At 54.3% G+C, this 24032-nt stretch overlaps 3 protein-coding genes across 11 annotated transcripts; 2 read left to right on the top strand and 1 right to left on the bottom strand.

Moving 5' to 3' along the window:
* The first annotated feature begins 229 nt into the window (after nucleotides 1-229).
* Nucleotides 230-12907, top strand: LRRC61 (leucine rich repeat containing 61). The gene is given in 6 exon segments (XM_032483182.1): nucleotides 230-497; nucleotides 979-1151; nucleotides 1561-1725; nucleotides 3543-4698; nucleotides 11692-12147; nucleotides 12150-12907. Coding segments are annotated over 2 exon segments (744 nt in total). The 5' UTR covers nucleotides 230-497; nucleotides 979-1151; nucleotides 1561-1725; nucleotides 3543-4698; nucleotides 11692-11819; the 3' UTR covers nucleotides 12566-12907.
* Nucleotides 4706-8025, top strand: ZBED6CL (ZBED6 C-terminal like). The gene has a single exon (XM_032483181.1). It carries the CDS (start codon nucleotides 5103-5105, stop codon nucleotides 6828-6830), a length of 1728 nt encoding a protein of 575 aa, XP_032339072.1. The 5' UTR covers nucleotides 4706-5102; the 3' UTR covers nucleotides 6831-8025.
* Nucleotides 12908-13425: 518 nt separating the features above from the next.
* RARRES2 (retinoic acid receptor responder 2) lies at nucleotides 13426-16628 on the bottom strand. Of its 9 annotated transcripts, none has more exons than XM_032483186.1 (6): nucleotides 16495-16628; nucleotides 15375-15571; nucleotides 15032-15136; nucleotides 14055-14150; nucleotides 13743-13871; nucleotides 13426-13567 (listed from the first exon to the last, which is right to left on the bottom strand). In XM_032483186.1, exons 2-5 carry the CDS (start codon nucleotides 15546-15548, stop codon nucleotides 13752-13754), a joined length of 495 nt encoding a protein of 164 aa, XP_032339077.1. In that variant the 5' UTR covers nucleotides 15549-15571; nucleotides 16495-16628; the 3' UTR covers nucleotides 13426-13567; nucleotides 13743-13751. The 9 variants fall into 9 exon arrangements, with proteins under 9 accessions (XP_032339077.1, XP_032339074.1, XP_032339079.1 ...); XM_032483183.1 differs by having other exon boundaries at nucleotides 13426-13546; nucleotides 16495-16626; XM_032483188.1 differs by having other exon boundaries at nucleotides 13743-13868; nucleotides 16495-16623.
* Between the last annotated feature and the right edge of the window lie 7404 nt (nucleotides 16629-24032).

The following is a 24032-nucleotide window of genomic DNA, read 5'->3' as shown; positions in this document are numbered from 1 at the left end:
GAGAGGCCGGGGCGGAAGGGGCCTTGGGGAATCGGCTGGTGGAGAAGTATGACTGGACTACGTCGGCCCGGAGAGCGTGCAAGTGTTCCTTTTAAGGCCTATTAAACTAGCACTACTGAGCTAATACCAAGGGACCTAGGTCAAGGAGGGAGCAGCGGCCGACATCCGGCGGAGGAGGCGGCGTGACCCCCACCCACTTCCGGCCTCGGCCTCTTGCGCCTGCGCACTTGGTGCTGGCCGCCGGCTCGGGGAACGTACCAACCGCGGGACGGGGGTGGGCGCGGCGCCGCGGGCTGTTGCTCCCGGAGGTGTAGCTCTTTGCGACCCGGGACCCCCCCGGCTCTGCGGGGGCCTTTGGCGCCTTCGGGTACGACTCGCGGTGGCGCGGAGGTGGGTGCGGGTGGCGGCGCCTTGCTACCCGCCGCGGGGGCGCGGTCGGCCACAGCAGGAGCCGCGTCCAGCTCCGCCAGCCCAGCCAGCCGGACCCCTGGCCGTAGGTGAGCCGGGGTGGGGGCGTTGTGGTCCCGCTTCACAGCTGTGGACTCGGGGGATGCGGAGATGGCTTGCTCTGGCCTGCCCCGCTCATTGGCGGCTCAGGTGACCCCCTCCTAGCCTAGCCTCTCCTTCCCAGTGCCCTGCACCTGAAACACGAGGTGAGGCCAGAATGTACTGGACGGCGGCTCGTAACGTATCCATTGCGCACTCTGCGCCAGTAACTGCCCTTAAACACTGTGGTATGCAGACATGGACTCCCTTAATCCGTAACAAGCCAGTGAGCTGGCTGCTGTTAGCCCTGTTGTATAGACCAGGAAACCCAAGCACACTAGTGCACGTAGCGCTCAGTCACAGCTGGTGATCCATCTTGTTGTCCTCAAGTGTGTGCGTGTGTCATCCGTTATGAGAAGTGTCACAAACAACTTCTGATAACCAAAGTCCTGGAATTTGTGGGTGACTTTCTTTTTACATTTCTTATTTTAGATTCACGTAGATTCAAGGTTGGCTCTGCACAGTGTCCACCTCGCTGTCATCCTGACGTGGTTCAGTGGAAAAGAGAGAGGTAGCATTACTGTGGGTCCCAGGGATTGCACACGATCCTGGACCTATCCCCAGGGGGCTGTCAGGAGATAAGGATCCGGAAGCAGTAGCCTAAGGTAAGCCACCCTTCCAAGACAGAATCGAAACTCCCATGTCATAGGCCCGGTTTGCCTCTAGGTCAGCCCGAGGCCTGGCTCCAGGGTGCCTTGCCCTGGCGCTGGGAGGCATTTCCAAGTCATCCTCTCCTCCTGAGCCCGCATGCAGCCAGGCAGTTACTCATCTTTAGGTTTGTGTTTCTAGGGTACAGGGCTGACTCACGGTAGACATTTGACAAATTTTTGTTAAATGGTCAAGTGGATCAAGAGTCTCTGCAGAATATGGACAGACTGGTGGGACAAGGCAAGTTGGCGGACAGAACAGGATTGGTGCCCTGGGGTAAACTAGCAGGTCCTCAGGTAAAGGCTTTGGGGTGTGACCTAGGCAGCAGCCTGACTCAAGTGTTTTCCTTTTCCTTGCTCTTATCAGTGAGAGCAGGCCAGCCACGGGCCCACCTAGTTCTGTGTTCCTGGGAGCAATGAAGCCTACCAACTGCTTCTGGAGGCCCGGCGCTGGCTCTGGACCTCCACTCTGCCACTGACCATCACGTTGCTGCTCTGGGTTTCCGTTTCCTCAATCAAAACAAGAGCGGAGGTGAGCCCCTGTGGTTCTGATGCCTGGAGCACCTCCTGTGGGGCAGGACAGGGTCTTGCACTTCATTTGCACCTTGACCCACAGCGTCATCCACAGCGCCTCCACAGTGTCACTGCCCGTGGGCCGCAGACATCGGGTTCGGTGGCGGCTGCCTGGGTAATTTCTCTTAGTTCTTCTGAGGGCCCTCCTGCTGGAAGGGGCTCCTCTGCATCATATTGTCCACGCTTCTCCATGGCCAGTTCTCGCTTGAGCCACCGGTCAACAGTGAAGGCCATCCTGCCAGCCCTGGTGATCCTTCTGAATGGTTATCATTGCCCAGTGTCAGAATGTTCTGGCTCCCATCTCCTCACTTACCCTGCACTTTGCTCTGGTCTGGAGAGACGCACACTCCCTGCTCTCAGATGTTCAGGGTGGGGATCTGAGCCACCTTCCTTTGAACCTTCTCTTTCCCCGGGACACGTGTCCTGGCTCCCCGGGCTCCTCCTTCCTCACATTCTCTTCTTTCCACACATTTCTCTTTTGTTTTCTTCATGTCTCTTTTCTTTTGATAGTCCTGAATTTGACCTCATCTCCGGAAGATGAATGCGGGGAAGGGAATTAAGGATTGTCCATAGGTTTGGGGTCTGAGCATCTGGGTGAACAGGTGTCCCATTTACCGAGATGGAGTTGACTGTGGGAAGAGCAGGTGAGGGGAGCCTGGGAGGGAGTTGGGAGCCAAGAGGGGTTCACAGGGGTCTGTGTGGAAATGCAGATGCAGCTCCAGTTGGGGAGGAGGTATGGAAGTAGAACCAGGGCCTGGAAACGAGGAACCCTGGGAATCGCCATTGAGGGATGGGCAGAGACTGAAAAGGAGTCACAGGTGACAGGAAAGCCAAGAGAACATGGTGTCCCAGGGCCTTGGGCCACAGCATTCTAGATGGAGGGCTCGAGCAATTGCTCCAGTGCAGAGAAGTCCCCTGAGGTGGGGCCATGAGGGTCACCAGGGGGCCTCAGCTGTGTCAGTGTCAGGGACCTGTTGGGGCGGGAGCTGGAGAGGAGTGGGCTTTCGAGGAATGGGAGGTGAGAAGGTAGAAACAGCCCTTCAGGAGTTTGTCTGTGATAGGATGCCGGGGGTCTGGGTCAGTGGCATCGGGAGTGGCCCCACACCGTGTGCTCTGGCAGGAGGCTTAGGAAGCCTCGGGCTGCATGATCCGTGAAAACTGATCGCTGTTACCTTTTCATGGTGCCCTGGAGGTGCCAAGTACCACCTAGGGGCACAGGATGCAGAGACCGGCCACCTCCACTCGCTGCCGGCCTGCAGCTCTTCCAGGGAGACCTAGCTGTTTTCCTCATGAGTGTCTTCCTTATGGGGTCTCACAGCCCCTGTAGTGCTCCTCCACACCCTACACCTTGGCTTAAATTGTCTGTGTCGTGCATGTCTCTTATTCACGTTTGTCTCGCCCACCAGCCTGAGGGCCATGTGCATGCAGGTGCCTTGCCAACTTTATATTGTATCCATCACACAGGAACATTGCCAAGTGCCTACTAGGTTCTGGGTGAACATTGAAAGAAAAGAGAGAAACCTCAGTTAATTTGGCAAAGAAGATGGACCCAGAAACCACTAACGTGCAGAGGGCTGTGGGGGTTCTGGTCCAGGGCGGCTCCGTTGGGTCTGGAGGAGTGAACGTCAGGCTTCATTCACCAAGGAGGTCGGGGTCTGGAGAGTTTTGTCCTGGGGCTGATTCCATGTGGTAACTGCACCTCCATCCTCAGCTCTCTTCTCCCCTCTCCGGCCTCACCTCCCCTCGTTGAGCTGTTCTTCTCATCTTGCCTTACAGCCTGGGCCTTCTCATTGCCCCAAGCTCCCAAGCATGTCGGAAGTAGAAAAGGTCAGAAAGCCCCCCAAGAAACATACACCCTCAAGATCAGTGGGGCAAGAGCCCCCTCTGTGTTCTGACTCTGCCAAGACTAGAGCCAAGAGCCCAGTTACCACTCTGGCTTCTTCCAGCTCCAAGTTCAACACCAGAGCCACCAACACCTCTTGTGGACTTGGCTGGGTTGCAGGGGGGCACCTGCCAGAGAACGAGGTCAAACTTGAGTTTGCAGACATAGAGGAGAAGGCTGGTGGCTCCAGGAAGATCAGCGCCTCCAACTCCCAGAAGAAGAGTGAGAGGGAGCTGCCCCTGCAGAGGAAGAGACCTCGATCCCTCCCCAGAGCCTTGTCTGTCCCTTCGCCTGACCAGGCTTTCCTGGAGGAGCAGGAGGAAGGTCCCCTGGGCCTGCATGTCTGCAACAAGAAGAGAAGGGCCTACTCCCTGGAGAGGCCTGGTCTTCACCCAGCTGTCTCTGGGGCAAATTGCCACGCCAGCCCTGGGCAGGATAAGAATAAGCCAAAGGGAGACCCTGGACCCTGTGGTCTCAAATCTGTGCTGGGGCAGGAGCCCCCGGTGCAGCCTAGGAAGAAGGTGTCCAAGCAGAAGGCACGTGGACGGAGAAAGGAGGGGGAGCAGGCAGCAAGGACATCGAGGGACCCAGTGCTCAGCTCTGGACAGGCCCCTTCCAGCCTGGTACTGGTTCAGACCAGCAGCCCGGACAGGCGAGAGGTGGGCCAGCCTGGTGAGAATGAGGAGGTGAGGCAGACCGACGTCCTCATAGCCCGCCTGGCCAGAGAGGTGCGTCACCTCAAGAAGTGGAAGAAGAGGCATTTGCTCCCTGGCGTTGGGGAGCAGCCGCCCCTGCTGAGCCTCCAGAGGCCACTCTGCCCCAAGAAGCTGGTCAGCACGGCAGGGGCGGAGGCCAAGGGCTGGGCCCCTGGGCCGCCCCCAGGCCCCCTGGACACCATGGGTCAGAAGCCCACACCCGACCTGAGACGATTCTTCACCGTCAACTACAGGAACATCTGCCGGGTCACCTGCACTCTGTGCCATGCGAGCATCAGACAGGGCAAGGTGAAGGGGCAGTCCCAGCCCTCGGGTCTGGTCCGCCACTTGGCAAGTAAGCATGGGCTGGACGTGGGGAGAAAGCCAACTGCGGCCGGCCCTGGGAGGGAGCGGGGAGGGGCTGAGAAGAAACAGAAGGGCCTGCCCGCAGGTGCCGCTGGCCAGGTCTCCGAGGGGCTCCCATCACCACGACGCTGCCCGGATGCCTCACCTCCAGAAGACGGGGAGGGGCAGGCAGCCCCAGGCAGGCCTGAGCAGTTGGTACAAGATCTGCCCCCGCTGCCTACTCCCACCAGAGATAAACCTACTGCTGCCCCTGTGGCGGGTGGGGAGGACCAGGGTGGCCTGTATGCCCCCAACCAGCCCCGAGCACAGGCCTGGAACCACAGCATTGCCGAGTTACTCTGCAGCCTGGCCTTGCCACTTTCTTTTGTTTCGTCCCCACCCTTCAGAAGATTTATGGCCCAGGTGGATCCCTGCTACCACCTGCCACCTCCAGCCTTCTTCTCTGGGAAAGCCTTGCCTCTGCTCTATGAAGCAATGGGGGAGCAGGTGCGTCAGGAAATGCGGTGGGCTAAGGGTGGCTGCGTTCACCTCAGTGTGTCCGTGGCAGCCCAGGACACAGTTGTGGACTATGTGGCCATCACTGCCCACTGGGGGATGACACGGCCGGGTAGCCAACAGGTGGGGTCTGGGAGCCCAAGGAAGCAGGCTGTGCTCTGGGTCTGGGGCCTTCCCCTGGAGAGTGCCCTAGAGGACAGGCAGCGGGAGCTGCGGGAGCAGCTCAGCTTGTGGCTCAGCCACGGCTCCCTGAGGCCGGGCTTTCTGGTGGCGGGTGGCTGCCCCAGCCTGGAGCAGGCGGTGAGGACAGAGGGCTACATCCCTGTCCCTTGCTTTGTCCACTGCCTCGACTCTCTGGTGGGAAGCTTTCTGTGTCACCATCACAGCGTCCAGATCATCCTGGGCACGGCCAGGGCCATCTGCAGCCACTTCCAAGGCTCCGCAGAGGCCCGGCGGCTCCTCTCCCGGCTGCAGCGGCGGTGCGGCCTCCCAGCGCACCAGCCCTTTTGGGAGCTCTCGGACCACTGGGTCTCTGCCTACCACCTGATGGAGTGGCTGGTGGAGCAGCAGCGGCCACTGCAGGAGTATGAGGAGAAACACCAGCTGGGGAAGGCGGGGACGGCCCTGTCGGCCATGTTTTGGAGCCTGACAGACAGCCTGGTCCAGCTCCTGCGGCCCTTCCAGATGGTGGTCCGGGAGGCGAGCACCACACAGGCTTCCTTGAGCCTGGTGCTGCCCCAGCTGCGCTACCTGCACATCTTCCTGGAGCAGGTTCGCGGGTACTTTGAGGAGCAGAGCGCTGGGGAGATGGGTGCAGCTGTGCGGCTGGCTGAGGGCTTGGCCCTGCAGCTGACCACTGATGGCCAGCTCACCGAGCTCTTCCACCGCGAGGAGTTTGTGCTGGCGACCCTCTTGGATCCCCGCTTCAAGGGGAGGATCGAGGCCATCCTGCCCGCGGGGGCCGACATTGACCACTGGAAGCAGGTGCTTGTGTACAAGGTGAAGGAGATCATGGTGTCGGAATACTCCTTGCCTCCCTCGCCGTCCCTGCAGAGCCCCAGGGCTGTGCGTGCGGACGCCGCCTTGAGTGGCAGAGTGGCCAAGAGCTCCGGGGCAGAGGGAAAGGACCAAGAGGACCCTGTGCAGAGAGGCAGTGCCTCTGAGTCTTTGCTGTTTGGCCAGAGGGAGAAGAGCCTGCTGGAGCAGCTGGAAAGCGTGGGGCTGCTGGCCTCCAGGAGGAGTGGTGCCTCGCTCTCCATGGAGAACCACCAGGCCAGCGTCATTGTGAAGAAGTACTTGCGCGAGAATGAGGTGGTGGGTGCCCAGGAGGACCCCCTGGCTTACTGGGAGAAGAGGTGGGATGTCTGGCCAGCCCTGGCGAGACTGGCCACCATCTATCTGTCCTGCCCCCCGACGGGCACCTTCTCGGCAAGTGTCTTGGCCTCCCTGGGCAGCCGGACCATCACGGAACATGACCCCCCTCTCCCAGTGGACGCCATCCAGCATCTTCTCTTCCTGAAGACCAACCTGGAGAATTTCCCCAGCTACACCCCGCCGCCCCTTATCTTCCCCAGTGGAGACCTGGCTGATGTGGAACAGACCAGTGAGCCTGACCGCACGGTCTGATGCCCCGAAAAGCTGCCTGTGGAAAGAAGCAGAGTATTGCACCGGAGGACATTAGACAAGGGCAGCGGGAACCTTAAACATGTTTGAAAAGAATGAGGGCAGTTTCTCACCTCTTGCCAGATGGCTGCTTTCGCTTCAGGGAGGTGTCCTTTTCCATCTGGCCGCCGCTTGACTTATGGCCAGCGGTGTGTGTGTGGAAAGGTTTACTCCGCTCATGGGTGACTCCCAGTTGTACTACACAGCTTATTAACTGTGGTGCTCTTTTAAAATACCAGTGGGTAGTAAGGGCCCCCCATGCAGCTTGTCCGTGTGTGTCGGGGGTGCGGGCCCTGAGAGCAGCCAGAGGCCAGGGGAGCCGTGTGTGCTGCGGGGGGGGATATGCCCAGCCACCCAGGGCAGGGGGACACTGTGGGCGCTCTTCCCTGAGACAGAGGAGCTGTTTTAAGAGGAAGGGGCCCACGGGCACACAGGGCTTCTCAGGCCTGTACTCTCCCTGGATCCCAGAGTGCCCCAGAGCTCTGGTGGCTGGGAGCTGAGGGCATGTGACTGAGGAGAGCTGAGACCCCCCAGTCCTCACACTGTCATTTTTACCTGTAGTTTGCAGACCCCCAGAAACCTTGGGGTTTCTTCCTTTCTATAGTGAACACCTCAGGAAGCAAGGAAAGATGTATATCCTAGGAATGGAACAGCCTGGCCTGAGTTCTTTTGGGGCCAGGGCAGGACCTGAGGGCGTGGGACCAGGCACTGGGGGGATCCGGTGGAGAAGAAGGAAAAGGCGAGGTAGGGGTGTGTGGGGTGGCCCGTCCCACCCCACAAGACGCGAGTCTAGCTCTCCCAAGGTGCTGGGTCACCAGGGGACGTGGCGATGAGACGGAAGGTGGGGAGACGCAGGGCGAGGCACCAAGGCCTAATCTGCACTGTGGCCCTGGCTGTGGGGGTGAGCCTGGGAGGCCTGTCCCCTTGCTTCCCCTGTGTCACTGTGACTAATTCACTGCAGGACATTCGGAAGTTACTGAGAACACGAGGAGCTGGAGAAATTCACAGTCATCCTTTCATTCAGATGGCCTCTGTTACTACTTAAACATATTTCCTTTTTTTACTTTGAGATCATACCCTGTCCTACTTAGCATGGTGTATTTTCATTTTAACGGTGTCATTGTGGCATCTTCTTGAATAAAGCTTCGTACAGATCACGTTCAGTGGTTGGAGCAGCGTGACTGGAAGTCAGGTCTGGCCTCCACACTGCTTAGGTCGCATCTCCTGTCCCAGCCGTTGGAGAGGGTGTGTGTCACCGGCTCCCTGTGATGAGAGGCCAGGACTGAGGCTGTGCTCTGTAACGTCCCCGACTCTGTATCAACCTCATTTGGTGATGAGATCAGGGCGCTGCCCTGCACCAGCCCGGCCCCCTCCCTGCCTCCCTCCCTTAAATTGCACATGTGGCTCAGACTTGAATGTGAATCGCCTGAGATCATCTTAAAACTGCATCATCCTGTCCCTGCCTCCCACATGCGGGTGCAGTAGGTAAGGTGGGGGCGGGGATGTGATGCACCCCAAGTTGTTCTGGGGGCCGCTCATGGTCAGTGCCACTATCCCCTTGAGCTGTCCTTGGCAGGGGCACCGTCCCCTTGCTGTTCGGCGTCACGGAACCGCACTCTGTGTTCCTGAGGGTGAGGGGCTGGAATGGAGAGGCAGTGGGGTGGGAGCATGTGAGGAAGACGGGGGTCGGTGCAAGGAGGAGGGTGAGAAGCTTCACGGTCTTGGGGGCTTGGGCTCCAGAGCAGTGGTTCTCAACAGGAAAAGTTTTGTTCCCCAGGGGACATTCAGCAGTTTCTGGAGAGGTTTTGGTTGGCACAGCCTGTAGGGGGAATTGTTCCTGTCCTCTCGTGGGTGGAAAACACATGCTGCTGAACATCCTGCAATGGCCAGAGCAGACCCCACAACAGACGCAATCCAGCCCCAAATGGTGGTAGGGCCAGGGTTGAAGAACCTGTGCCAGATCGGGGACGGGAGGCGATGGGGTGGAGGAGGGTCCCCAGTCCGCCGAAGCTGCCAGGTGACTGTCCACCTGAGGCTGCTCTGAGTTGAACTTTTTCTCTCCTAGACTTAGCTCTGCCCCACTCTTCCTGACTCACGGGCATCCTTTCCTGGCCCATTTCCTACAGAGGTAACCTGAGATTCAGAAAAGCTGGCTCTGAACAAGGGAAGATGGGCCTCCCTCCGGAGAGCTGAATGTCACCTGTGTCTTGGTCATAGTCTCATCCACATAACTAAGTCCTTTTCACAGACCCGCACTGGGCCAACAGCCTCTGCTCATTTCCTTGCTTTTCAGAGAGGAGGGCTGACAGGGTTAGGTGTGGCTGAGCCATTCTCCCATCGTGAAGAGCCTCCTCTCAGTTGCTAGCCTCTCCATTTGGGTACACCTGGGTTTGCACAGGTGTGTGGGCCCTTGCCTTGTTGAGGTGTGCAGATCTGAGGTAAGACAGTGACTAGGAGCAGAACGGAGACGGTTGATGCACTGGCAAATCGTGTTTTGACTGTGGTGCTGTTCATCTAACTGCGGACAAGGGTGCAGGACCGAAGGCACAGAGCCGTGGGCTGGAGGGGCATGTATTTCCCACCAGATAGGACCTTGGGGCACAGAAGGCTTGATTTGCAGTCCCAGTGGGATCTTTCTGCTCCTCTGGTTCCTCTTCTGCAGAAAGCATTCCTCTACCCTCCGGCTTTACCGTGGGCAGCGGGTACACCATTCTGTCCCTGCTCCCTCGTTCTTTCCTTCCCTTCGGGCCACCACCTCCATCTCCATCACTAACCTGCTCCTCAGGGCATCTCTCCCTGACCCTCGTGGTCCACTGTGGCCTCCCCTCTGCCCCAGACTGCCCCACCTGATGGCCTCTTCTCGTTTGGACCCAGTGTACCCCAGGGGTTCCTGACCACTTTCACCCCCAAAATAGTATGGCTGGGAGGATAGCCATCCTCCTAGAGTAAGGTCCACAGATAACTGAAAGAAGCCCGTGTCCCCTTAAGGCTGGCCTGGTGTGCTGTGTGCTCACATGGTGGGTGGATCTGCACCTGCCTCCTAAGGCCGATGCCACAGGCACCCTATAGCCTTGTCCCAGCTAAGTCTTCTTGCCCCCACCCTGCCTGTCCCAGCTGCGTGGGAGGTAGGAGCTGTGCGTCTGGTCACGTGGCCAGGTCCCAAGCACGTGTTCTCCCTCCTCTCCATCTCTCGTTGCCTTTGGCGGGGTCCTTGTCGCTTGCTAGTGCTTTTATGGCATGTTTTCAGGGTCTGGTGCCCCTCGTGCCCCACCCCACCCTACAGGCCAGAGCAGGTGTAACCAGATGCAGAGGGGACTGCGTCACTCCCTGCTGACAAACCCCAGCAGATGCTCCTGCGGAGAATGAGCCAGGCTTCTTCAGGTGCCTCCAATGCCTTTTGGCAAGAAACTCTGGTGGAAATGAAGGAGCTGGACTGCTGCCCACGAGGGGGGTGCTGGGTAAAGATGGGGGACCCCTTTCTCAGACGTGGGGTGGGAGGGTTGGGGCCAGATACGTTAGCAGCCTCCCCAGCTCCCCAGGGCTGGAGGAGTGGGGTGTGGGAGGAGCTTTGGGTCTGGTTTCCTAGGAGGGGGAATGGAAAGTGACGTTACTATAGAAACGCAGCTTGGGCCTGGCGGACACTCCAGCCCCGGTGGGTTTTGTAAACAGCGGGAGTGAAAGGCCCCTTGGTTCTCTGCAGGCGTCACCCTGCCTGGCCTGGCCTGGCCTGGGCCTGGCCGGCGTCTGCTGGGTTGGGGAGCTGCCACTTGGAGCAGAAGTCCCTGTTTGTTTTCCTCTCGCCTAAACCCTGACCCCTCTGTGCTCAGCATCGCCAGCGACCCACCCCCAGGCCTCCTCTGTCACGGCTGGTCTTGCACTGGCACTTCGGCTTCTGTGGCCCCTGGTGACTTGAAAGTCCCCTCCTTCCCTTGCCTTTCTGGAGCTAACATAGGTGCCACCCTGCCCCTCCCTCCAAGATGGCTTCCTTGACTGCCTGGCCTGCCCTCCCCAGACCCCCTTTGCCCACTTTGGAAATGATGTCATGTTTGCAGTTGGAACTGTGTTATCTGGCATCCAGAGAAATGCTGTTCTGTGGACGCCGGAGTGAAGAGCCAGTGCCCGGGCGGGCCAGCGGGCGGGCGGGGGCGGGGGTAGCGGTAGCAAAGGCCTGGGGCCTGGCAGTCCTGCCGCCTACTCCCCGGGCGTCTGGCGTCCCTCAGTTGCCTCATCTGGGACTGAAGGCTGAGCCTTCAGGCCCCACAGCTGCAACCAGAGGTTACAAGTTGGCCCATGGAACCCGGAAACCATTTTGAATTCATTGCTTAAAAGAAAAATTGAGTCCAGAATACATTCGGGCGAATAAAGCAAGGCCCAGCGTGCTCTACTTTGTGTTTGCAAATGTATAGCTCTCCCAGGAAGGAAACAAGATCAGCGATGATGGTGACCTGTTATCTATTCAAAAATAAATTTAAATGGTTAAAAAGAAGCACCTCAGAAATAATAACAGATAATCATGAGTGGTTACCAAGAAAGGAAAATACCGCGATTGTGCCTGAGTGCAGATTTGGAAAATGGGAATAATTGGCAACATTGGGCCTGAATTCCATCCAGCATGGCCATGACCCCCAGAGCCAAGTCGGGGGCCCCCCTTAGGTGGGGGCCTGTGCCCACCCACCTCTCTCTAAGGGGCTCTTTGCCCTCCTTTGCCTTGGACTTGAGTCCTCACGTCATGCTGGGCCATCTAGGTTTCTGGCCCTGGCGGTAGAGGCTGGGTGGTCACGGAGGTGCTCGGAGGCCCGCTGACTATGTCATTGTCTCTCCTCAGGGACCTGCAGGCCTGTGAGTCGGGGTGTTGGAAACAGGCCTCCTTCAGGGAGAGCAGCCAGCTGACCTCCAGTGGCACCTACATCCCAGGGACGGACCTGCCAGGGCCTAGGTGGCCCACTTTGTCTCATGGAGCCTCGGGGTGAGAAGCCAGGTGAGGCTGATGGGGTGCGCGTCACACCCCAGCTGCTCAAGTCACGCTCGGGCGAGTTCGCCCTGGAGTCCATCCTGCTGCTGAAGCTGCGGGGCCTGGGGCTGGTGGACCTGGGCTGCTTGGGGGAGTGCCTGGGCCTCGAGTGGCTGGACCTGTCGGGCAACGCGCTCACCCAGCTGGGCCCGCTGGCCTCCCTGCGCCAGCTGGCTGTGCTCAACGTCGCTAACAACCGGCTGACGGGGCTGGAGCCCCTGGCCGCCTGCGAGAACCTGCAGAGCCTCAACGTGGCCGGCAACCTGCTGGCCGGGGCCTCGAGTGCCTGCGGCTCCGCGACCCGCTGGCCCGGCTCAGCAACCCGCTCTGCGCCAGCCCCACCTACGGGGCCGCGGTCCGGGAGCTGCTGCCCGGCCTGAAGGCCATCGATGGCGAGCGCGTGAGCGGGTGCGGCAGTGACTTCTACCAGCTGTGCCGGGACCTGGACAGCTCCCTGCGCCCCAGCTCAGGCCCCGGCCCCCGAGCCCGGGAGGCCCAGCCCTGGGTAGAGCCTGGGTACTGGGAGTCCTGGCCCACCCCCAGCAGCGCCATCCTAGAGGAGGCCTGCCGGCAGTTCCAGGCCACCCTACAGGAGTGCCGCGACCTGGACCGCCAGGCCGGGGACAGCCTGGCCCAGGCTGAGCGGGCGCTCGGCCCTGCAGGCACCACCTCCTCCTTTGTCTTTTGAGCGTGTCCTGCGGCCTGGCCCAGGGCCATGGGGTTGGCACATTATGCCTCCTCACCTACAAGTCCCCGCTTGCCTCCGTGCTTGTTTTCACCATTTCATCATGCTGGTCACTGGCCCTGCACCTGGGGCTCTTCATGGGTCCCTGTCCCCAAGAGCAGCCCCCTCCCTCCCACTCTGACCTCAAGAAAAATTCCCCACCCTCTGCCACATACGTCAGGGACACACCTCCCTCCAGAGCGGCCTCTAGCAGGTGTGAGGGCCCTCAAGCCCTCCATTGGCAGCTGGCATTGTGTGAGGCTGTCCTGCAACCTACACTGCGCCTTGGAAGAGGCCCCGTGTCCACAGCTGCTGCCACTCCTGGCTGCGAGAGCCCGAGACTCAGTGGAAGAAAGTTGCTTCTTCCTAAGGCTCAAGGTGAGAGAAAGACACAGATAGCGAGCCTCCTGTTCCAGCCAGTCCTGGGTGAGGACAGGGCAGAGCACAGAGCGTGGAAGCCGCACCTACCCACCTTCCGAATTCGCCTGTCCCAGTGACCCTCTGCTGTGCCCCCAGTCCTGGGTCTCCCCGGAGCCTGCGCTGACTGTTCCCACCCACGCCCATCCCTATTAAATACTTGTGTTTTTGTTTGCATCACTGCCTGTCATTTCCCGTGGGCTCTTGAAAGCAAGCCTGGGTCCCTGCCAGCTCTGGTCTCTCCTGGGGGAGGCGGAGGAGCACACTGCCTTCTGGGTGTCCAATGGGAAGTATCCTGTGCCCCTCCCCCATCAGGCTTCACTGCATCCAGGGCCTTTCTTCACATACCAGGCCTCTGACCAGTTAAGCTGGGGGGATGGAGAGGGGATATGTACGGGAGGAGGGAACACAGCTGGAGAGCAGTTTTATTAGCTCAGGGATAGTGGGCTGGTCCTCCCTGGGCGCGGAGAAGGGAGGGTGGTCTCTCACTGGTTACCTCCCACAGCTTCCAGGAAGCCAGATGAACTTCTAGAGGAAAGGGGAAAGAAACTAAGACTGGGTGTGAGGGAGGCTGTTTGGGCCCGGTCCCAGCTTTCTTCTCAGGCTGTGAATCCTTCTCCTCCCTGCCTCCCACAGCCTAGCTGCAGCTCAGTCTCCCAGCCCAACCCCACCCCAGGCTGTCCTCGCCCCACTCCGTCCTCTCTTCCTCCCTCTGGCCACCTACCTTCAGTCCTCAGCTGGGGGGCAAGGCTTTGAGGAAGGCAAACTGTCCGGGTAAGTAGTAGCTCTGGAGGTCCTCACCGGCCCGCTGCACCCTGCTGCACTGGGCCTCCTGGTGCTCCTTGCTTCCCTGCTGGCACCAGCGGCTGCTCAGGCCCACGCCAAGCAGCGCCCAGGGAGGGCTGGCAGTGTCCACCACCACATCCCCAAGTCCCAGAGCCCCTCCTCACCCCTCCATCCAGGCTTCGGCCTCCCACCTCTCCCACAGACCCAGTTGCTATCCATCTTGCCAGCCCCCTCCTGTGCCCACGCATACCTGTTGAGCCTGCATCTCTAAGGGGCAGTGGACCATCCGGCCCAAGACTTTATCCTCAGAGTCCAATTTGATGCAGGCCAGGCATTTCCGCTTTCTCTGGGGAGGGGGGCATGGAGCCGGGAGAGGAAAGGGGTGAGGGGAGGCATGCCGCCCCAAGAATGGGGAAGCTGGGGGGCAGCCTACAGCGGGGGTTGTTCCCCTTGGCAGGCCAGCTGGTTCCAGGTGCAGCGCACCTGGAACTGGGGCATTTCAGAAGCCAGACCATCCTGCAGTTTCCCAGCTATGGAACTTGAGGGTGTGAGTGTGTGTAGGCAGGACTCCTCCCCCAGGTGGGTTCTCCCCACCAGAGCCACTCTGCTGTCACCTATTACATTCATTTGCATTTTCTAAGATTTGATGTGAACACAAGAGTCCTGGTATAAAAGTCTGGAAAACCACAAGTATAATCCAGTCCCCACTTTAAAAGATGGAGGGAACTGAGATCTTCAAAGAGTCTACAGAGTAACAGGGCTGGTGCTTGGTGGAGCTGGGACTAGACCCCAGATCATTGGCTCCCAGCCCACGGAGCTCCCTTGGGGCAGTGGACAGTCAAGCCTGGTTTTGAATCAGCCCAGGTTGGGCTACCTCCACTTGAAAACTCATGGAAAATGGGGAGTTCACCAGGCCTAGGGTGGGGGCCCAACAAACCCCACACCATGGGCTTCTTTCACCAGTGACCTGAAGCCTGAGAGAGGAACCCGGATGGGAGGTAGACCCACCTTAAGGAACTCGTGTCCTCTGAACAGCTCAGCTTCCCTCTTCCCTCCCGTCCAGGCCGCCAGCCCACCCACAACCATCATGACCACAGGCTCAGACTGAGGCAGTCAGCTGTAGGGAGGCTGCTCCACCCTGGGGTCTCCAACCCTATCTGCTGCTGAACCCCAGTCCCATGCCCACCGGGAGCGCGTGCCCCGTCACATACACGTGCCCTCACTCACCCCGTTGGGCTTGACCTTGCACTCAGCATTCTTCCAGTCCTTCTTCCGGCAGCTCGTCTGCTGGAGCTTAAATTCCAGCCTCACAAAGGTCCCGGCCGACAAGGGCTGCCAACAGACAGAGGGAGGCCAGCGGCCAGCTAAGCGGGCAGAGCAGTTCCTGGGTGTGACCTGTCCCTGCTCCCCTCAGTGAAACAGCACATTCCCAGGAGGTGGCTGGGGTGGTGGCCTTTCTCTGGAGAGCTGGGTGCTTGGAGCCCAAGTGCTCTTGCTGCTGCTTCCTGAGAAGGCACCGGTGTCCCGGGCCGTGGCCCTGTCCCCCACCCCTCCCTGCGGTGTCGCTCACCATGTCCATGGCACTGTCCATGCTGGTCTTCTGGAAGGCCCACTGCACGGGCGGATGCTTGTGGAATTCTTCCAGGGCCACCTGCAGGCCCCGGTGCTGGGCCTCCGTGAGCTCAGCCCTGCCCAAGCCCATCGCGCCCAGCCACAGGGCCAGCGGGAGCAGCAGCTGCCACATGGCTCCGCCTCAGTCACCCTGACCTTGCGAAAGGTGCGGGTGTGGGTGGACCCTCAGCTCTTCCAGGCTGCCTGTGGAGCCACCAACTCCCTGGCCGTGTGGCTGGGGGGCTACACCTGGCAGAGCTCCAGACCCCCGGCCCTCCAGAGGTGGAGGGACGGGAAGTAGCCCTGTGTTCAGAGACGCCCCTGGTATTCCCCGGGGCCTTCTCCTCCTAGCCCTGCCCCAACTCTTGCCCAGTCCAGCTCAGCCTGGGTTTGGCCCTGACCCTGGTCGGGGCTGTGTCGGCTTCAGTCCTCAAGCCAACAGCTCGGGAAGTGATGCTGTTGCCCACTCCGACCCTTCCCCTTTTTCTGGCCTGTGTTCTCTCTCGCTGTCTCTGACCCCTGCTCCTGCCCCACCCCCCCACCGCTGGCTCGCTGGGTCCTGGCCCCTGACCCTCACCATCCGGCCCCTGCAGCTGGGGGGAAGGGGAGGGGCAGGCACAGAAAGGAGGCCGGCTGGAGGCTGAATATTTTTGGGAGGACGTAAACACGTGGGAGGGGCCCAGAGCGGGTGGGAACTGGGATGCGTAACCCTCCCGGTGCTGAAAGTGCCCGTCGCCATCAGCCCTACCCCCAACCCCAGAAATGAGGGTCTCGCCTCGGCCCCACCCGCGGCTTTCTTCTTAAGGTAGACCCTCCCTCCCTTGCTGTTTTCTCTGGGGCCCTCCCCACCACGGCTCTCCCAGACCTCTGATCCTGCCCCCCATCTACTACTGGGGTCGCCTGAGGGCTGGACCCTCCCTGAGAACTCTACCTTTACAGTGGTCTTAGGACCAGAAAGCCACACATGTGCCTTAAAGAGAGGGCTCACGGACAAGGTGACAAATCTCACCCTTCTGAGGTGCACCCTTTACCCTCCCTGTCCTCCGGTCCAGCTGCCCCCGCCACTGTCCCCTCCTCACCTCCTTTCCTGCGCCTTGGGGTCTCTCTCCTACGCCTCCCAAGGCCGACTCTTGGCCAGGCTGTCAGCCTCTTCCCGGTACCCCCTCCTCCCTCCTGCGGGTCAGCCCCCATCTCCTCCCACTCCCACCTCCTGGGCCCCCTCCAGATCTCAGCGCAGCCGAGGCTCCTCCCCACCCGCCGGGACTTGCCTCTAGGCGCTTGCCCTCCGGGACTTCCCTCCCCATCCCACCCGCCTGCCCCCTGCCCTTTGTCCCGCCTGCCGCTGCCGCTGCCGCTGCCGCTGCCCCTGCCCCTGCCCCTGACGGAGCCGCCCTCCCCTCCGCCAGCTGTCCGCAGTCTCCGCTGGGCCACGTCTCTGCAGAATGCAGGACGGCCCTGCCCCAGGTAGGGCTGCCCTTTCCTTGGGCCCTTCCTGGGCGACCAGTCCCCAGCAACACTCATCTCAAGAAATTCTTCCCAGAAATACAGACATCCTCAAAGCATAGGAGAACATAAGGAGTCATTAGATCCTCCTCCTGGCCCCGCGGCCCCAAAGCCACGCTGAGAAGGAAGGGGCGTCCCTAGAGATGACTCCTGTGGGTGGACGGCGTGGAGGGATTCGTAACCTCGCCAGGGAGTCAGAGAAAACAGGGGTCCCGCTCCCACTTGTCCTGCGCAAATAGGAACAAGCTCTGGGACTTGGTGTGTCTCTCACCAGGACTGCAGCTTCCGGGCCCAGGACCCCTGCCCATCTCCCACGGAGAGGACCTCATTGAACTGCCCAGACCCCTGGAACTTCTGTTCCTTTCTCTGCAAGGTTGTTCTGAGGATGAAATGAGAGTGGCCAGTCTTTGGCACCAGGCTGTCTTCCCTTCCCCATGCACCCTGCCAGGATTCTCTGTGTGGAGCTGGGAGCTTCCTTTGCAATATGCTCTGGGGGCACCAGGAAGACCTTTGGCTTCAATGAGCCAATTCTGTGGCTGGAATCCCACCATCAGTGTTTCAGTCCCATCTGTGAGTTGTCCACGATCATTAAGCAGAGATGAGAGCTGGGGTCTTTGTTCTCCAAGAGCTTCAGGTGGGGCTAGAGAGACAACAGGCACACAGAAGACACTGGGGCCCAGGGCCGCATGCTGGGGGACGTCCTGGGGGTGGGTGACCAGAGAAAACTTCCAAGACAAGGTGGGAGCTGAGGAAATCACAGAAGTCATCCTGTCTTTGGTGGGGGCTGCATCAGTCCCGGGGTGAGCAAGGGGGGCAGGGAGCAGGGCAGTGGCAACGGGAAAGGAAGGAGACGCTGGCGAAGGGGGGGGATGTTGCTGGGGGCAGACACAATGTAGGTCACACCGCCAGACAAAAATCCCCTGTGGGTGAAAAGACTGTGATGGGTGGGCCACCGCACTGCAGAGCAGTCACAGGTGGGGACATGTGAAGGGGTTACTAAGTGCACATCTGTGAGCTCAGCGCCAGGTGCCATGTCCCAACCCAGGGGAGGGGTAACAGCCCTAAGCTACTTAACGGTGGTTAACAACCTTCCCAGCACCGCAGTTGAAACTGGAGATTCACAGATCCAAGTCATTCCGGCGAAGTTTTCCAGTGACCAAACTGACTACCAAAAACATTTTCCTTTAACATTTGCAACCGCAGAGACAAACTAGTATATGTTTTTTGAAAGAACCGACTTGACCTTGAAGCAAAAGCTTATCAGTTTCAAAACTACATCTGTCCAAGTTAGGTAAAGTCACTAACTCCGTGTCAACTCAGTATAATTCACATAAAAGAAAAATAACATTGCATAAATTCAAAAGCTTCATGTGTTTATCAATTTCAACAACGTATCCTTCAAATTTTTCTTGTAATTTTTGTAGCCGGTTTACATAATGTTATCTACCACAGTTAGAATCTTTGACATACTGATTTGTGTGAGAAAAGTAGGCAAAGGCAAAATTATTGATCACTGTTAGTATAAGATTTAATTTGAAATTCTTATATTTGTCTGGCTAGATCTCAAATGAGCTTTTCCTTTCTCCAGAGCTTCAAATTTACCTTGGTCAATCAGTAGTGTACTGTTGGTGAGGAAACTTTTGATCTTTGATTATCGAATATTTGGTTAATATTCTTTTTGTTTCCAGAAAATCTTGGAGTTAACAATACAGTAAACCTTAGTAAAACCCTTCCACAATACAACCACTGAATGTTGGCAGAGAAAAGATTATTAAATGCATTGCCTTCTAGTTCTTTCAACAGTCCTATAAACTGGGGATGTTTCAGAGCATTTGCACTTAAATACATAACGATTTTAACAGCTGCGTCACTCTCTTGCAGAGAGTCCATTCAGAAAAGTGAGCACAAGTATCTTCAATGTGCAGCATTCAGTGGGATGAAGCCACGTGGTAAACACCAGTCTCTTGTTTTATTCCATACCCTAGTCGCACTGGTCAGGTGGCAAGTGCTAATTAAGAATGATGTGTATCTATATATGTTCATAAATTCATGGACTATTTCTAGAAGGGAAAACACATTGTTGTGTAACCATGACCACTACCCACCTCCAGAACGTTTTCATTATCCCAAACTGAAACTCTGTACCTATTAAACACTGACTCCCCATTTCCATCCCTTCTCAAGCCCCTGGTTATCAACACTCTACTTTCTGTCTCTATGAATTTGGCTATTCTAGGGGCCTCCTGTAAGCGGCATCATACAATATTTATTCTTTTGTGCCTGGCATATTTCACTTGGCCTAATGTCTTTAAGGTTCATCTATATTGCAGCATGTGTCAGAATTCCCTTCCTTTTTAAGGCTGAATAATATTCCATTGTATGCTTGTGACACATTTTGTTCATCCATTCTGATGATAGACATCTGGGTTATTTCCGCCTTTTGACTATTGTGAATAATGCTGCTGTGAATATGAGTCTACAACATTCTATTGAGATCGTACTTTCACTTCCCGTGAATATATATCCAGAATGGAATTACTGGGTCATATGGCAATTCTCTGTTTAATTTATGAGGAATCATCACACCATTCTCCACAGTGGCTGCACCATTTTACATTCCCACCATCAATGCACAAGGACTCCAGTTTTCCAAGTCCCTGCCAATGCTTTACTTTCTGTTTATTTTTTGGATAACAGTCAAGCTAATAGGTATAAGATAGTATCTCCTTGTGGTTTTGATTTGCATGTTCCCTAATGATGAATGATGTTGGGCATCTCTCATGTACTTAGCCATTTGTGCATCTTCTTTGGAGAAATGACAATCCAAGCGGGTTGACCATATTTCAATTTGTTTGTTTATTTGCTGCTGAGTGGTAGGAGTTCTTTATACATTCTGGATTGTTAATCCCTTATCAGATATATGATTTTCAAATACTTCTCCCATTCTGTGGGTTGCTTTTTCACTCTGTTCATAGTATTCTTTGATGCACCAGTTTTTAATTTTGATGAAGTTCAGTTTATCTATTTATTTTGTTGTTGTTGTTTTTGCCTGAGCCTTTGGTGTCATATTCAAGAAGTCATTGCCAAATCCCGTGTAATGAAATTTTCCCCTATGGTTTTTTTCTAAAAATTTTATAGTTTTAGCTCTTATGTTTAGGTCATTAATCCATTTTGAGTTAATTTTCAGTTTATGATATTAGGTAAGGCTCCAGCTTCATTCTTTTGCATGGGAATATCCTGTCTTCCCAGAACCATTAGTGGAAAAGAATGTCTTTCCCCATTGAGTAGTCTTGGTACCACTGTCAAAAGTCACTTGACAAAGATTTATTTTTGGGCTCTCTATCCTATTCCATTGGCATGTATGTCTGACTTTATGCCTGTACTGTTTTGATTGCCAAGTTTGTAGTAAGTTTTGAAATCAGGGAGTCCTCCAGGTTTGTTCTTCTATTTCAGAATTGTTTTGGCTATCTGGGGTCTCCTGAGATTCCATATTAATTTTTATTTCTGCAAAAAGTGTCTTTGGGATTTTGATAGGGGTTGTATTGAATCTGTAGATCACTTAGGGTAGTATTTAACAGTTTAACAATAGTGAGTCTTCCAAATTCATGAACATGGGATGTGTTCCCATTTTTTGTATCTTCTTTAATTTCTTTCAGCAATGCTTTATAGTCTTCACTGTATGAGTCTTTCACCTCCCTTGCTTAAGTTAATTCCTAAGTATATTATTCTTTTGGATGCTGTTGTAATTGTAATTTACAGTAATTTCCTTTTCAGATTATTCATTGTTAGTGTGTAGAAATACAATTGATTTTTATGTGTTGACTTTGTATCTTGCTACTTTGCTGAATTTATTTCTTAATTCCGACAGATTTTTTTGGAATATTGAGGGTTTTCTATGTATAAGGTCATATGAACTGCAGAGATAATTTTACTTCTTCCTTTCCAACTTGGATGTCTGTAATTTATTTTTCTTTCTTTCCTTTTGCAGGGACAGATAATTAGGTTTGTTTGTTTATTTATTTATTTATTTATTTATTTATTTATTTATTTAATTTTTAGAGGAGGTACTGGGGATCGAACCCAGGACCCCGTGCATACTAAACAAAGGCTCTACCACTTGAGCTATACCTTCCCCCTTGTAATTTATTTTTCTTGCCCCACTGCTCTGGCTGGAACTTCCAGGACTTTGTTGAATAGAAGTAAAAGCAGACATCCTTGTTTCTTTCTTTTTTCTTAACATTTTTTATTGATTTATAATAATTTTACAGTGTTGTGTCGAATTCCAGTGTAGAGCACAATTTTTCAATTATACATGAACATATATGTATTCATTGTCACATTTTTTTCTCTGTGAGCTACCATAAGATCTTGTATATATTTCCCTGTGCTATACAGTATAATCTTATTTATCTATTCTATGTTTTGAAATCCCAATCTATCCCTTCCCACCCCCCCCACCCCCTTGGCAACCACAAGTTTGTATTCTATGTCTATGAGTCTGTTTCTGTTTTGTATTTGTGTTATGTTTGTTTTTTTTTTTTAGATTCCACATGTGAGCGATCTCATATGGTATTTTTCTTTCTCTCTCTGGCTTACTTCACTTAGAATGACATTCTCCGGAGCATCCATGTTGCTGCAAATGGCATTATGTTGTTGGGTTTTATGGCTGAATAGTATTCCATTGTATAAATATACCACCTCTTCTTTATCCAGTCTTCTGCTGATGGACATTTAGGCTGTTTCCATGTCTTGGCTATTGTAAATATGGCTGCTATGAACATTGGGGTGCAGGTGTCATTTTGAAGTAGGGTTCCTTCTGCAGACATCCTTGTTTCTGATCTTAAAGGAGAAGCTTTCAGTTTTTTGCTACTGAGTATGATGTTCAGTGTGGGTTTCTCATATATGGCTTTTATTAAGTTGATAGTTTCCTTCTATTCCTAGACTGTTGAGTGGTTTTATCATGAAAGGGTATTGAATTTTGTCAAATGCCTTTTCTGCTTCAATTGAGATGATCATGTGGCTTTTTCCTTCATTCTGTTAACCTGGTATATTACACTGATGGATTTTCATATGTTGAACTATCTTTGCATTCCAAGAATAAATCCCACTTGGTTATAGTGTATAATCCTTTTAATATGCTGCTGAATTTTTTTTGCCAATATTTTATTGAGGTTTTTCTTTTGCATCAGTGTTCAGAAGGGATATTGGTCTACAGTTTTTTCGTAGTTTCTTCTTCTGGCTTTGGTGTCAGAGCAATGCTGGCCTCATAGAACGAGTTAGGAAGTGTTCCCTTCTCTTCAGTATTTTGGAAAAGTTTGAGAAGAATTCATATTAATTCTTCTTTAAAAATGTTTGATAACATTCACCAGTGAACCCGTCTGGCCCTGGGCTTTTCCTTTTGAGGACAGTTTTGATTACTGACTCCATCTCCTTGCCAGGCATAGTTCTATTCAGACTCTCTATTTCTTTGTGATTTAGTCTTGGTAGGTTTTGTGTTTCTATAAATTTATCCATTTCATCTCAGCTCTCCAATTTGTTGGCATACAATTGTTCATGGTACTCTCATAATACTTTTTATTTCTGTAGAATCAGTAGTAATGTCTCCACTTTCATTTCTGACATTAGTAATGTGAGAGATAATTCTTGACCTTATCTTTTATGCCTTTTATTGAACTTTTAAACTAAAATTTCATTTTTTTTTTTGGTGTGAAAAAGCTCCTTCCTATTTAAAAATACCTTCCTGGAATTACAGAATTTCTTTTTAAAAAGTTCCATTTGCTCCTTATTTCAGTGATTTTGATCTTTCATGTGGGAAGCATTCCTCAAATGCCCAGCTAAAAGCTCTTTGGGAGGTCTGGGGCCTTGCCAATGGGTGGGCTGCGTTGTAGGGTGATCAGGTAGTAAGCCTGATTTTTTGTTGTTGTTGTTTGAATGATTCCCAATATTGGTATTGTCCGCAGGTCTTTTCTTTGTAGTCATCCAGTTTTTCCAAAGAAGGGCAATGCTAAACTGGTTGTGTTCTGGGCGCCAAGTGGGGTCAGGAGGCTGAGAGCCATTGTTAGTATGAGGACTTTGACTTTGCCCTCTTGTTTCATTTTGGTCATTGCCCTCACCTGATTCCCTCTCCACAGAGCAAAGCCTCTGGTCTCTGGGAGTGGAGGAGGGGTGAGGATGTTCCCCTGATGTCCCTAACTTCATCCCTGTCTCCCATGTACCTTTCAATCCAGAGCCTTCTGTTCAGTGGATTGAGTCCCCCGCCCCTTGCAGGAGCTCTGTTCTGCTCAGTCACCTCCCCTGTTCCTTCCCCAGCATCTTGTAAAGTGTGCCATGTGTGTGCCATCCACTGTTTCTCCTCTCCCACCTTCTCTTTCCTTGTGAATTCATACCTTTTTATTCCTTTACTGTTGTTTTAATGATGTTTTAGGAGGGAGTAGGGATAAACATGTGTGCACAATCTGCCATGTTTAATAAGGATCTATAAGCTACTTAAGAAGAAAAAGCACTATATATATATATAATCTAAATGTTGAATTCCCAACCCCCCAGTACCTCAGAATGTGACTATATTTGGAGAGATGGACTTTAAAGAGGTAATTAAGGTGAAATGAGGTCATATGGATGGGCCCCAACTCAGTATGACTGGTGTCCTCATAAGGAGAGATTAGGACACAGAAGAAGACTGTGTAAAGACTCACAGAGAAGACAGTCACCTACAGACCAAGGAGAGGCCTAAAAGAACCAACCCTGCCCAGCCCTTGATCTTGAACTTCTGGCTTCCAGAACTGTGAGAGAAACAAATCTCTGTTGTTTAAGGGACCCAGTGTGTGGTACTTTGTTATGGCAGCTCTGGCAAACTTACACCCAAAGACACACACGCACACGCACACGCACACACACACACACACACACACATGCATGCGCACGCGCAGGAAATCCTTTCCTAAGACTTGGTGCTATGCACTCAACCTGACTATTTGAAAAGCGAAGTTTTTGTCTGTGACACAACAATCGGGTGCTTTGTGATCAAAAGAACAAGGCTGGGGTGGCTGAGGCTAAGCTGAAAAAAATAAAAATTACCTTCTTGAGAATAAACATACGAATCTTATCATTTATG

Source organism: Camelus ferus, chromosome 7 (assembly GCF_009834535.1).
Source record: "Camelus ferus isolate YT-003-E chromosome 7, BCGSAC_Cfer_1.0, whole genome shotgun sequence".
In the NCBI taxonomy this organism is placed as follows: domain Eukaryota; kingdom Metazoa; phylum Chordata; class Mammalia; order Artiodactyla; family Camelidae; genus Camelus; species Camelus ferus.
This window is presented reverse-complemented; position numbering and strand designations above follow the sequence as displayed.

Coding starts and splice junctions, on each gene's coding strand:
- RARRES2 (XM_032483186.1), bottom strand. CDS start 15,548: ATGTGGCAGCTGCTGCTCCCGCTGGCCCTGTGGCTGGGCGCGATGGGC. Junction 15,137..15,374: donor TGGACAGTGCCATGGACATG/GTGAGCGACACC, acceptor GTCTGTTGGCAG/CCCTTGTCGGCCGGGACCTT. Junction 13,872..14,054: donor TAGAGATGCAGGCTCAACAG/GTATGCGTGGGC, acceptor CGCTGGTGCCAG/CAGGGAAGCAAGGAGCACCA.
- ZBED6CL (XM_032483181.1), top strand. CDS start 5,103: ATGGCCCAGGTGGATCCCTGCTACCACCTGCCACCTCCAGCCTTCTTC.